This window comes from Staurois parvus, unplaced genomic scaffold (genome assembly GCF_062004578.1).
Source record: "Staurois parvus isolate SC_StPar_1 unplaced genomic scaffold, SC_StPar_1.0 ptg000475l, whole genome shotgun sequence".
NCBI classification, from domain to species: domain Eukaryota; kingdom Metazoa; phylum Chordata; class Amphibia; order Anura; family Ranidae; genus Staurois; species Staurois parvus.
In genome coordinates this window covers 2,114,984-2,128,777 of record NW_028318271.1, presented here as the reverse complement: position 1 = coordinate 2,128,777, position 13,794 = coordinate 2,114,984, and the positions used below count along the sequence as shown (strand labels likewise).

The 13,794-nt window shown below is 40.4% G+C and overlaps 1 protein-coding gene across 1 annotated transcript in view; it reads right to left on the bottom strand.

The window, feature by feature from the left end:
* The window catches only part of PRLR (prolactin receptor), a 96,606-nt gene that overhangs the window by 22,504 nt on the left and 60,308 nt on the right, over window positions 1-13,794 (bottom strand). The window contains exons 5-7 of the mRNA XM_089689434.1: window positions 9,542-9,711; window positions 6,024-6,165; window positions 4,147-4,246 (exon numbers count right to left, since the gene is read on the bottom strand). Coding sequence (XP_089545560.1) covers window positions 4,147-4,246; window positions 6,024-6,165; window positions 9,542-9,711 — 412 coding nt within the window. The remainder of the gene's footprint in view (window positions 1-4,146; window positions 4,247-6,023; window positions 6,166-9,541; window positions 9,712-13,794) is intronic.

Genomic DNA, 13,794 nt, shown 5'->3' with positions numbered 1-13,794 from the left:
AAAAGACTTGGCTCAAAATCAGTGTTCCAATTCACCCCAAAGGTGTCCAGTATGACTGAGGTCAGGGTTCTGTGCTCCACAACAAACCATGTTTGTATGGAGTTTCCTCTCCAGCAGCTGGCGCTCCCCTCCCCAATGCTCAGAAAGTGGACTATCCCCGAGGGCTGCATGCGACCCTTTGGTGTATGATGTATGGCCCTCAGACCTCAACAGTCTGTAGTGGGAACATGGATTAGGGTAATTGATTTCTACTAGTTTCATGTAACATGTTCCTAGTTGTGTACTGTCTTCTGCAGCATATCTCCAGCAAAAAATTTATCCTGTCCACGCTCTCTGACCCTCATTTCCTCTATTAGATCTGCAGTTTCTGACTGTCCTCTCAAGCATTACATATCTTGAACATTATATGTGGCCCTTGGGTGTCATCAGGGACAGCATTTGAGGCCCCCTTTAGCTCAATAGTTGACTTGACAACCACTAGCACAGAGGAAACCCACTTAACATGGAAAGAATCTAAACATTCCTAGGTGAGAGTTTCATTAGCCTAAGTCCACACTGTGAACCGTACAGGAATCGCACCACATTCCTGTGCAATTCACATGCAATTCTGTGAAGTGCGATTTGAGCCATTTATTTTGAACGGCTCAAATTGCACCGCATCCACACCAAAATAGTGTCTGAATTGCATCATGCGATCCAATTCAGGCGAATGCACTGCTTTTGCCACCTGCTTTTGGGTTTTGTTAACTTTGCATTGACAACCACAGCAGATTGTAAAAAACACATTGCGTTTGCAGTGCGGTGCAGGGAATGCACAGGGATTGCAGCATTTCCTGCACCCCACTAGTGTGAACCGGGACTGAGAACCAAGGACACCAACACTGTATGTAAGCAGTGCTGGTGCCATCAATGCAGCCACTTTCCACTGAAATTCCATAGCATTACATAGAAATAACCTGTATAAAAAATATTTCTCTCATCCAAACCACCTTCATGAGTCTCCTAGATTGTAAGCTCCAAGGAGCAGGGCCCTCGAACCCCTCGTGTATTGTTTTGTTACTGTATTGTCTCATGTGCTGTCCCCCACTATAATGTACAGCGCTGAGCAAACCTTTTGGCGCTATATAAATACTGTATAATAATAATAATTTCATAGAAGTCCTGGGAGAGTGTCAAGAAAACAGGATTTCCATTTCCAGCAAAAAAAAAAAGAAATCCTAAAATGAACCTTCTGTTTCACTCTACTTCTCTACACATTGTACATTTTTAGTAAAGTAGTAATTTTTAGCAAGGTATGTATTCTTAACTCGAAAAGCCCCTTCTATTGCTCTCACCTCCTCCAAATCTCCATTTTTTTGTTGCTGTTATCTGACCTCTCATTAGGGAGTGACTACATTTGTTCTCCATGGTACTACTGTATGCTGAAATGTAGAGACCGTCTCTTACTATGGACTGTGGGATTTGTACTGCAGTGCACATGACTGCAACTGATATGTACTGCTAGTTCCAAACAAATGGAAGTGAGGGGAAAAAGAAGAGGCTCAGGAGCTCCCCTTTGTATAGGGAGGCAGAAAAACACAGTAAGAAATAATTTCATGAAAAACAGATTACAGAGCCAATATGGTATGTATGGATTATTTTTTCAGAATAAGAATATTGTTTAGTGTGACTTAAAATACTTTATTGCTACCTGTTTTTGCTAGCATCACTCTTTCTTACTGAACCTTCAGTGCTCATCCTCTCTATAAGTACACACATAGGGGTATATCTATTTAAAAAAAAAGTTGCATAGCCATGGAAAGTGCTGCATTATGGCCACTTGATGTTGCTGAAGATCATCAGAAAGTATTTATTTCCTATAATCATCAGCACCATTGGTGACCACAGTCCCAAACGAAAATTATGGAAAATTCAAATTTGTTACCATGTTAGGTGTGTTGGGACGCCATTAAGAATTTCCTGGCACCACTGTGTGTTTGCAAAAGGGATTTTTGTGCATTGCGAGAACGAGTGCACTTTTACCTGCACTCCCGCATTGAAAAATGTGTACCTAGCTTTGGACTCCAAACCTTTTTCACTTTGGAGAAATCCTCTTCAGACTTTGGGGGGGAGGGTCGGACCATGACCAGTGGGAGTAGAGAATGTCCTGGCATCAGTGGGAGTAAACAATGCCCCATCTTTAGTATTAGGGGAAATATTAGTGCCCATCATTGGTATCAGTGTAAGGAATAGTGCCCCATCACTGGTGTCAGTGGAAGGAATAGTGCCCCATCATTGATACCAGTGTAAGGAATAGTGCCCCATCACTGGTGTCAGTGGAAGGAATAGTGCCCCATCACTGGTGTTAGTTGAAGGAATAGTGCCCCATCATTGATGTCAGTGGAAGCAATAGTTTCCCATCATTGAAATCAGTGGGAGGAATAGTGCCCCATCGTTGGTGTCAGTGGAAGTAATAGTTATCCATCATTGGTATCAGTGGGAGGAATAGTGCCCCATCACTGGTGTCAGTGGAAGGAATAGTGCCCCATCACTGGTGTTAGTTGAAGGAATAGTGCCCCATCATTGATGTCAGTGGAAGCAATAGTTTCCCATCATTGAAATCAGTGGGAGGAATAGTGCCCCATCGTTGGTGTCAGTGGAAGTAATAGTTATCCATCATTGGTATCAGTGGGAGGAATAGTGCCCCATCATTGGTATCAGTGGAGGGAATAGTGCCCCATAGTTGGTGTTAGTGAGAGGAATTGTGCCGTATCATTGGTGTCAGTGGAAGGAATAGTGCCCCATCATTCATATTAGTGGAAGCAAGAGTGCCCCATCATTTGTATTAGTGGGAGGAATAGTGCCCCATCATTCGTATCAATGGAAGCAATGGTGCCCCATAATATGTTTCAGTGGAGGGAATAATGCCCCATCATTGGTATCAGTGGAGGGAATAATGCTCCATCATTGGTATCAGTAGAAGGAATAGTGCCCCATCATAGGTATCAGTGGAAGTAAGAGTGCCCTATCATTGGTATCAGTGGGAGGAATAGTGCCCCATCATTGGTATCAGTGGAGGGAAGAGTGTCCCATCATTGGTATCAGTGGAGGGAATAGTGCCCCATCATTGGTATCAGTTTGAGGAATAATGCCCCATCATTGGTATCAGTGGAGGGAAGAGTGCCCCATAGTTGGTGTCAGTGAGAGGAATAGTGCCCTATCATTGGTGTCAGTGGAAGGAATAATGCCCCATCACTCATATTAGTGGAGGCAAGAGTGCCCCATCATTTGTGTTAGTGGGAGGAATAGTGCCCCATCATTGGTATCAATGGAAGCAATTGTACCCCATCATTGGTGTTAGTGGGAGGAATAGTGCCCCATTATTTGTATTAGTGGGAGGAATAGTGCCCCATCATTCGTGTCAATGGAAGCAATAGTGCCCCATCATTGGTATCAGTGGGAGGAATAGTGCCCCATCATTGTTGGTATCAGTGGGAGGAATAGTGCCCCATCATTGGTTTTAGTGGGAGGAATAGTGCCCCATCATTGGTATCAGTGGAAGGAATAGTGTCCCATCATTGGTATCAGTGGGAGGAATAGTGCCCCATCATTGGTGTCAGTGGGAGGAATAGTGCCCCATCATTGGTGTCAGTGGCAGGAATAGTGCCACATCATTGGTATCAGTGGAGGGAATAGTGCCACATCATTGGTATCAGTGGAAGGAATAGTGCCTCATCATTGGTATCAGTGGGAGGAATAGTGCCCCATCGTTGGTGTCAGTGGGATGAGTAGTGCCCCATCACTGGTATCAGTGGAAGGAATAGTGCCTCATCATTGGTATCAGTGGAAGGAATAGTGCCACTTTGTTGATGTCAGTGGGATGACTAGTGTCCCATCATTGGTGTCAGTGGGAGGAATAGTACCTCATCATTGATTTTAGTGAAAACAATAGTGCCCTATCATTGGTGTCAGTGAGAGCAATAGGCATCATATCAGTGAGAGGAATAGTGCCCCAAGAGCTGGATAAAAGCACGCACAAGGCTGCATTTGGCCCTCAGGCAGCAGTTTGGAGATCAATGCCCTGCACTATCCCCAAAAAACAATGATTTGGCTATAAATAAATTTTAGTTTTTCCATAACCTCACATTCTACCACTAAAAGACTTACCTGCATCCTTTCAATGCCATTGTCCAAATCATTGTGAGACAAATGATAACAGACAGCACAGCAATTGATATCCACAGCGTCATGTCTCTTTTCCTTGGACCTTGAGTACACAGAACATCTCGTTATTGGGTCAGAAACAGATTTACTATTCAATTTATGAAAGGGGCATTATAACTCAACATAAAGTGAAGAAATACAATTTACAGGTATGTGTATGCCCAGCCAAAACTTGTTTTTTAGTCCCAAAAATAACAAAAACCCAACAGGGGTTCTATCTAACCTTCCCCACTCTATACAAAACTAGCAAATACGTTTTGGCTTGACATACACATAAACTTTATATAGAATGTAATAAACACAATGCAAGAAATTCTCGGCACTCATATCAGCTAACCAGTAAAAAACAAATTCTACACCATTGCATAAAAAAAAAATAAAAATAAAAGAGTTTTCTGTTTCTTTTTTCATATTAATTAATATTTTTGTTTCCTACACTTGAATAAAGATTGGTAACAATGCATGCTGAATACTACAATGATTTATGTATTATACAGAGTTTCCAGGTCTGCACCTACAGCCAAGGTGAAGCCCTCAATCTGCCTTTCCCAAACAAAACCCTGAATCTCCTGTATGAGTCACATCAACCCCTTAAGCTGACCCACCCAAACAATTATTTCTGCACTTCTAGCTGCCGACAATTCTTAATTCTGGTTTGAGTGGAAACGTAATGGTTCACTGTTATCTTTTTATCATAAAAGTGTCATTATTCTTTTTGGAATGGGAGTGTACTTTACAGTAATAAAGTTGTTTAAAAAGTTATTAGTGTTACCCAGTCAATTTTTTTGTTAGTGTCAACAATAGGCATGTGCATTTTGTTTTTCGTTATTTGGAGATCTGGATGTATCTGAATTTCTGAATTACAATAGTAACGAATTAAAGTGAATCCGAAATAACGAAACAGAATTTAGTCTGAAATTTGAATCAAATTTGAAAACTAATTAAAAAACAAGAATACAATAAAATAGAACATAAAGGAATAAAATACAAAATAATGGAATGGATAAGAATAAAAAATAAAAGAATAGAATAGAAAATAAAAGAATGCAATAAAACAGAGCAAACTAGATAGGAAAATAAATAAATAAAATAGAAAAGAAAGGAAAAGAATAGAAAAGAGAAGAATAGAATAAAATAGAATAGAAAACAAGGCAATAGTGTATAATAGAACAGAAAATAAAAGAATAGAAAAAAAACAATAGAACAGAACAAAATAGAAAAATTATAACTGCCTTTTGAAATTCAAATAGAATACATTCGAATTCAAATGCCAGTTTGATGTTTTTTGATTTGAATTTTCCAAATTTGGTGGAACTGAATTCAATTCATACGAGTTCCTAAAAAATTCAAATTGAATTAGAAAACGAATAAACGAAACAAATTCCAAAATCGAATTAAACAAAATTATTTAAATAACAAAACAAAATGAAACAAATTTCTTTGTACTGCACTTGTCTACTCAAAAAAATGTAGACTACTTTCACACTGATCTACGTTTTTACAGCAGTGCATTTTTTTAAAGGACATGTGACATGCAGGTTAATTTTTGATACATTTTTGCCACGTTTTCCATTAATTTCAATGAGGAAGTGTGTTCTTGGTGCACTTTTGTTTTCTGCACCAAACCCGCTCCAACAATGCAGCAAGCAGGATTTAAAAAAATCCATTGGTCCCACAATGGATCAGTGTGAAGTGTTCCATAGGAATACATGGTCACACATTTTTCTTCCGCAGAAGAAAACAGACCAGTATGAAAGCAGCCTTACAGTAAGAGCTTTGCCAGACTACATGAACATGAGTAATATATATTAGATCATTACCTCCAGGAATCTTAATATAGCTTTCCTCACTCCATTCACTCCAATGCTTGCTGTCAGCTTTGCATCGGACCTGAACCACATAGTCCTCTCCAGGTGTCAAGCTAAACAACTTCAGCTTGGTTTGATGTTCAACAAGATGCTCCTGCAAGGTGAGACAACGCAATGATCAGCATTCTCATACAAATGATCAATGTCCTCATGCTTTACAAAAATACAACAAAACTTTGTGTCATATGTACCAAAGCACCTGTATTAAGGAAGGTCTAGATTTCCCACACCCACCAACTAAATTTGAACATTTAGATGTCAACTGTTCTTGGTACTATAGAGGATATACTAAAAAGACACCACTGCACTTTGTCTTCCTTCCTTCTCTCGCATCCCTCCTAGCAAAAGCTGGCCATACACCAGCAGAATTCAGTTTGAAAAAAGTATTTTTTGAAAGCTCAATCAATTTCCTAATAGTTAATAAGGTCAAACTGATGATCGTTTTTGATCGTAGTGAAAAAGAAAATCAAGATAAAAGAATGGGAATGTTTTCTTGCACAAACAAAACGGTATTTGTTTAGAAACAAAAATGTACTTATTGCAATGTAAGCCACAATGATTGTGTAGACAAACTGTACAATAAAGAGCTCCAACACAAAAATAGTCAAAAAGATAAAAAAACATATTATTGATGAACATCAAAGTCCATAGCACAATGTCTGAGGCACAGGGGTGTGAGGAAGGATTTCAGAAAGAGGATGGTGCCCTGGAAACGCATTGCCCCCTTCACATAGTGCTGTGGGCTTGTTGCACAAGATGCGGCCGTTGATGTAACTTTCCATTGCTCAATGTGGGTCTGGAGTCAGAGGACCGAGGCTTGCCAAGGACCTCACAGTAGAGTGTGTTGTTTACATGGGGGGCCCTTGGTGTTGATCGATACTGCTCTCAACATCACAAGCTGGATACACGCTACCTGTAATTGATACTATGGGGTTTATTTACTAAAACTGGAGAGTGTAAAATCTGGTGCAGCCCTGCAAAGAAACAAATCCGCTTCCAGGTTTTATTGCCAAAATTTAATTGAACAAGCTGAAGTTAGAAGCTGATTGGCTGCCATGCACAGCTGCACCAGATTTGGAGTGCACCAGTTTTAGTAAATCTTCCCTTATTTGTCAATAAATTATTTATATTGGATATTTCAAAGTGCACAATATATACAGCTTGTCTGAGCTTTCAGAAAGCAGGAAGTGGAGAGCTAAAAAGGTACACTCTGCAGAGCTCAGTGACAGCTGATTGGAGGGGAGGGAAGGGACACCCCCACCACTTCACAGAGCACACAGGTACAGAATTGAGGCTGTGTGCTGAAACTCCTTCCCCTGTAAATGAGCCCTTAGACTGGCACAGTTCTAAAGGGTGCCTTGACTGAAAAAAGGTTGAAAAACACCGCTCCAGAGTACCAGATTTGTACATACTACCTTCTGGCTGCAAAAGAGGAATTACAGAGTGTCCCTAAAATCTGGACACATAGGACATCTCTCTATAGGTGTACAGTGCCTTGAGAAAGTATTCATACCACTTGAAATTTTCCACAGTTTGTCATGTTACAACCAAAAACGTAAATGTATTTTATTGTGATAGACCAACACAAAGTGACACAAAATTGTGAAGTGGAAGGAAAATGCGAAAAAAAATCTGTGAAAAGTGTGGCAGCATTTGTATTCAGCCCCCTGGAGTCAATACTTTGTAGGACCCCCTTTTGCTGCAATTCCAGCTGCAAGTCTTTTTTGGGATGTCTCTACCAGCTTTGCAAATCTAGAGAGGGACATTTCTGCCCATTCATCTTTGCAAAATAGCTCAAGCTCTGTCAGATTGGATGGAGAGCGTCTCTGAACAATTTCCAAGTCTTGCCACAGATTCTCAAATGGATTTAGGTCTGGACTGTGACTGGGCCATTCTAACACATTAATATGCTTTGATCTAAACCATCCCATTGTAACTCTGGCTGGATGTTTCGGGTCATTGTCCTGCTGGAAGGGGAACCTCCGCCCCAGTCTCAAGTCTTTTGCAGACTCTAACAGGTTTTCTTCTAAGATTGCCCTGTATTTGGCTCCATCCATCTTCCCATCAACTCTGACCAGCTTCCCTGTTCTTGCTGAAGAAAAGCATCCCCACAATATGATGCTGCCACCACCATGTTTCACGGTGGGGATGGTGTGTTCAGGGTGATTTGCAGTGTTATTTTTCCGCCACACATAGCATTTTGCTTATAGGCCAAAGAGTAAAATTTTGGTCTCATCTGACCAGAGCACCTTCTTCCACATGTTTGCTGTGTCCCCCACATGGCTTCTCGCAAACAGCAAACAGGACTTCTTATGGCTTTCTTTCAACAATGTCTTTCTTCTTGCCACTCTTCCATAAAGGCCAGATTTGTGGAGTGCATGGCTAATAGTTGTCCTGTGGACAGATTCTCCCCCGAGCTGTGGATCTCTGCAGCTCCTCCAGAGTTACCTGCTTCTCTGATTAATGCTCTCCTTGCCCGGCCTCTCAGTTTAGGTGGACAGCCATTTCTTGATGGGTTTGCAGTTGTGCCATACTCTTTCCATTTTCAGAGGATGGATTGAACAGTGCTGCGTGAGATGTTCAAAGCTTGGGATATTTGTTTATAACCTAACCCTGCTTTAAACTTTTCTACAACTTTATCCCCAACCTGTCTGGTGTGTTCCTTGGCCTTCATGATGCTGTCTGTTCACTAATGTTCTCTAACAAACTGCTGAGTGGTTCACAGAACAGCTGTATTTATAATAAGATTAAACTACATACAGGTGGACTCTATTTACTAATTAGGTAACTTCTGAAGGCAATTGGCTCCACTAGATTTTAGTTAGGGTATCAGAGCAAAGGGGGCTGAATACAAATGCATGCCACATTTTTTAGATATTTGTGGAAAATTTTGAAAACCATTTATCATTTTCCTTCCACTTCACAATTTTGTGCCACTTTGCGTTGGTCTATCACATAAAAGCCCAATAAAATACATTTACGTTTTTGGTTGTAACATGGCAAAATGTGGAAAATTTCAAGGGGTATGAATACTTTTTCAAGGCAGGCACTGTGTGTGTATATATGTGTGTGTGTCTATAATATATCACTTCTTTTTTTGGGGTATGCTAAAGGAGGAGGTATACTCAATGAAAATCTCACATATGAATCACCTAAAGGACCACATCATGAATAAATGTGCTCAACTGACGGAAATGTGGAGTTACTGCATCGGGTTCATGTGAATCTTGCAAAGCGTATGGAACTCTGCATCACAAATGGTGGAAATCACATTGAAGATATGGAAAATATACATTTTGCCTATGTGTCCAGGCTTTAGGGACACCCTATATTACAGATTTATGTGTAATATTTCAGATTTATCTAAACATAAACTTAAAGAAAAAGAAGAAAACTCTCTTCACGTTCTTTGAAGTTGAAATGTTTTTGGACCGGGATCATTTCTCTGATATCAAACATTGCATTCTCACCTCCCACACATGCTTCTTCTCCTCCTTCAGTCGGACCGCATACTGAAGAGTGATCCAGCCCATTTTCACATCAGCCTTCTCAGGTGGGACCCATGCCACCAGCAGATAGGGTAGACTGGACTTTTCAGGTTCATAGACAAGGGTCAGATTTCTGGGTGGGTACGGTTGCACTGCAGGAAACAAAGACTAATATTGAATAAACAGAAACACAATGAGAATTAAAGGGGGACTTTAATCAGAAAATTAAAAAAGGTTCTAAAAGTTCTTTTTTTTTCCTTTAAAATAAAACAAATCACACTAGCCTGCTCTGTGTAATGATTTTGCATAGAGCAGCCCTGATCCTCCTCTTTTTGGGTCACCTGCTGGCACTTCTGGCCCCTCCTCTCCCTTTTGCCAGGGATCCATGTGTGCTCGCTCCCTAGCCAGCTCTGTGCATCTATGGGGCATATAGAGCGTGGCTCAGTCCCCCCCCCCTCCACTGGCAGTGATTGCCACTGACTGTTGCTGCTGTGTGTCAGCCAATAAAAAGAGAAAGACCTGGGAGAGCAGAGGCTTTGTGCACATCTTTGGATCAAAATTGGGCTCAGGTAAGTATAAGGGAGGACTAAGTGGGGAGCTGAACACTAAGGCTAGGTTGACATCTATGCAGATTGCGGACTGTGCGATTTCACAGTGCGTTTTGCATTTCTGAACATGTTTTTGCTACATTTTTGATAAGTTGTGCATTTTTATTTTTTTGTCAATAGGAAAGTATTGACTTTGATGCTACTTTGATGAGTCTTTGGGTGGGTGCGACCTTGATGGGACTTTGGTGCAACTTTGGATGAGTGCGACTTTGATGATACTTGAGTGCCAGCGAGTGTAAAAGTGCATCAAAGTCACATCAAAGCTGCACTATATGAACAGAACTGTCATACTTTCCTATTGTTGAAGATATCTGGTAACTTCTCCAAGCCGCATTTTTGGTGGTTTAGAACTGAAGAAGTAGTTTGGAAAAGCTACGTTTTCTACTTTACAGAACAAGTTCAGCTGAGTGTGAGTGATGACTACTGGCTATACTATGACCTGAATAAATGAGAACCTTCACAGACAAAGGCTGCATTCACATCCGAGCATCTCATCGCGTTTGTATGCATGTTTTTAAAGCGTTTTTAAGCTTTGGCATTTTTTTTTAAAATAGCCAGTAGGGAAAAACAGCACCTGTTTCATCATTTGTTGCTAGGTTTTCATCTTTTTTAGCGTTTCCACCAGCTTTTAATTTTTTTATCATTATTTATTTGTTATTTATTTATTTTTGTTAAGAAGTTAGCGTTAATGTTAGGTGTTAGGGTTAGGATTAGGGAATGGGAGATAAGGGTTAATATTTTATTGATTGTATTATTAGGGTGTTATTTGTACTATTATTAATATTATTAGCATTAATAATAATAATTTATTTATTGTTAGGGTGGTAATTTATTATTATTTTATCATTATTAATTTATATAATTTTAGTTTTTAGGGTTAGGGGGGTTAATCATTATTTATTACGTATTTATTTTATTTATGATTATTTTTATTTATTTGTGTATTTATGTTATTTAACATTTATTTATTCATCATTATTATTATTTATATATATACATTTGAGAGGAAAACGCTCCAAAAATGCACGTGAGAAACACACAAATCACGCGTTTCCATTTATTTCTATGGAATTAAACGTTTAACAACATGTAAATCTGCCCAATTTGAGCAACAAAAAAAGTTCCATAACTTGATTGAGCTTCAAGCAGTTGGATTCAGGAGACCTGGAGTGGACATGTGAACCAGCTCCATTGAGATTCATTAATTTTTTCCCCCTCGTTTTGGAGCTTTGAGCTACAAATCACTCAGGTGTGAATTGGGGCCTTAGGCTGCACATGAATCTTTTTTTTTTTTTTGTAAATCTTGACCAGCCAGATATAACACAAGCGAGGTGGATAGAGGAATCCTCCCGTTGTGTGTAATTGCATTCTGACAGCGGGGACTCCTCCAATGTCAGAATACACTGATCACCGCTGCAACTGTAATGGCTGCAGGTGCTGAGCAAACATTTTCCAACATTCGGTTCGATAACAGTCAATCTTTAGATCGATTTCTGTTGAGTGAAAGCGGACATAGATGGATCAAAATTCGACCAGTCCCTGCTGAACCGTCTGAAGGTCGATCCATCTATGGCCAGCTTTAATGGAAAATGTCTGGATTCTGTTTGGAATTGGGGAGATATTAGGGTCAGGGTTGACAGACTAGTTCAGGTCAAGTCATGTCACGACAGGTCAGCTGCACGTCAACTAAATTCTGATTGATCTCAGAAGAGCCTCAAATTGATGTAAGAAGCACAATGCATTTGCAGCCATAAGGCTACATTCAAACTGCTCTGTATGAAAAACGCATATGCGGTTTTGTCACGTTTTCCCGCATTGCGTTAAATTTAATGCAGCACATTATGCTTTTTTTATGCAAGTGCGTTGCATTTTCCCCATATCACTTCCCGCGATTTCCAGTGCTACCATTGATGCGACTTTGATGAAACTTCAATGACTTAAGAAGTTCTCAAGCCTGGGTTCACAGAATTGCATGACAAGGGAAATCACATGACATGACTTCAATGCAATTTCAGCCCCATAGACTTCTATGTTATCTCACAGAAGTCACATCAGCATAGATAAGAAGCATTCCTATGCGACTTTAATGGATCAGTTTTTTTTTTAACCTTCACCTCTCCTCCCTCATCCTTGCTACCTAAAACCAAAGTTCACACTGAAGCAGTTTTGATCCTTTCCTCAACTGATTGACCATTCGTTTCTTTGATGGATCCTTCCTTTGATCAATCGATCCTTCCTTTGAAGGATCAATCGATCGTTTTTTTGATCAACTGAAGGAAGGTTCAAAAAAATTAAAGAAAAGGTCAATCAATTGAAGGAAAGATCAATCGAAAGAAGGGTCGATCGATCAATCAATCGAAGGATTGACCAATCGAAGAAAAAAATTGATCGATGGAAAGGTCAATCGATTGAAGGAAGGGTTGACTGATTGATCGATTGAAGGAAGGGTCGACTGACTGATTGAGTAAAGGAAGGGTTGATCGACTGAGCAAAGGAAGGGTCGACCGAATGATTGCGCAAAGGAAGGGTCGACCGACTGATTGTGCAAAGGAAGGGTCGACCGACTGATGGAGCAAAGGAAGGGTCGACCGACTGATGGAGCAAAGGAAGGGTCAACTGACTGATCGATCAAAGGAAGGGTCAATCAATCCATCAATCAAAGGAAGGGTCAACCAATCCATCAAAGGAAGGGTCGACCCATCCATCGATCAAAGGAAGGGTCAATCCATCAATCAAAGGAAGGGTCAACCAATCCATCAAAGGAAGGGTCGACCCATCCATCGATCAAAGGAAGGGTCAATCCATCAATCAAAGGAGGGGTCAATCCATCCATCGATCAAAGGAAGGGTCAATCCATCCATCGTTCAAAGGAAGGGTCAATTCATTCATCAATCAAAGGAAGGGTCGATCGATCCATCGATCAAAGAAAGGGTCATTTCATCGATCAAAGATTGTTCGATCGATGGAAAGAAGGAAGGCTCTAAAATTGCACCTGCATCAAAATCCTTGGATGAAGAATGACCAGGAAGGAGAGTTGAGGGTTAAAAAAACAAAACACTGAATCCATCAAAGTCATATAGGAATTCTTCTCATCTATTCTGATGCGACTTCTGTGAGATAACATTGAAGTCTATTGGGCTGAATTCGCACTGAAGTCCACCAGGAACCTTTTCCAAAATCGCACTGTGCTGAGCTGATTAGAAGGGCACCATTAAATATAATGAGATTTCATGCGATTCTGTAAACCGCGACTTGAGAACTTCCTGCAGGTGCGTTGCGATTTAGATGCGGTTTCCATTTATTTCAATGGGAGGGATGTGTTTTTGGTGCCAGACCAAAGATGCACCAAAAATGCAGCAAGCTGGATTTTTTTTTAAACTGCAACTGAAGTGCAACTGACCACTGTGAAGAACTTCATGGCATTTAAAGGGATGCAGTTTTATTCCGATTTTTTTAACTGAAGAACGCACCAAGAGCGGATCAATGTGGTAGCAGCTTTAGTCCACGAACACAGTCCCTTATTCAGCTGTAGTTATACCCAGACCCCCCCAGAAACACACATATATGAACACACAGCAATATTGATGGCGTCTGTCATCCTTGTAGAGGCAGCACACCAAGCCTGTG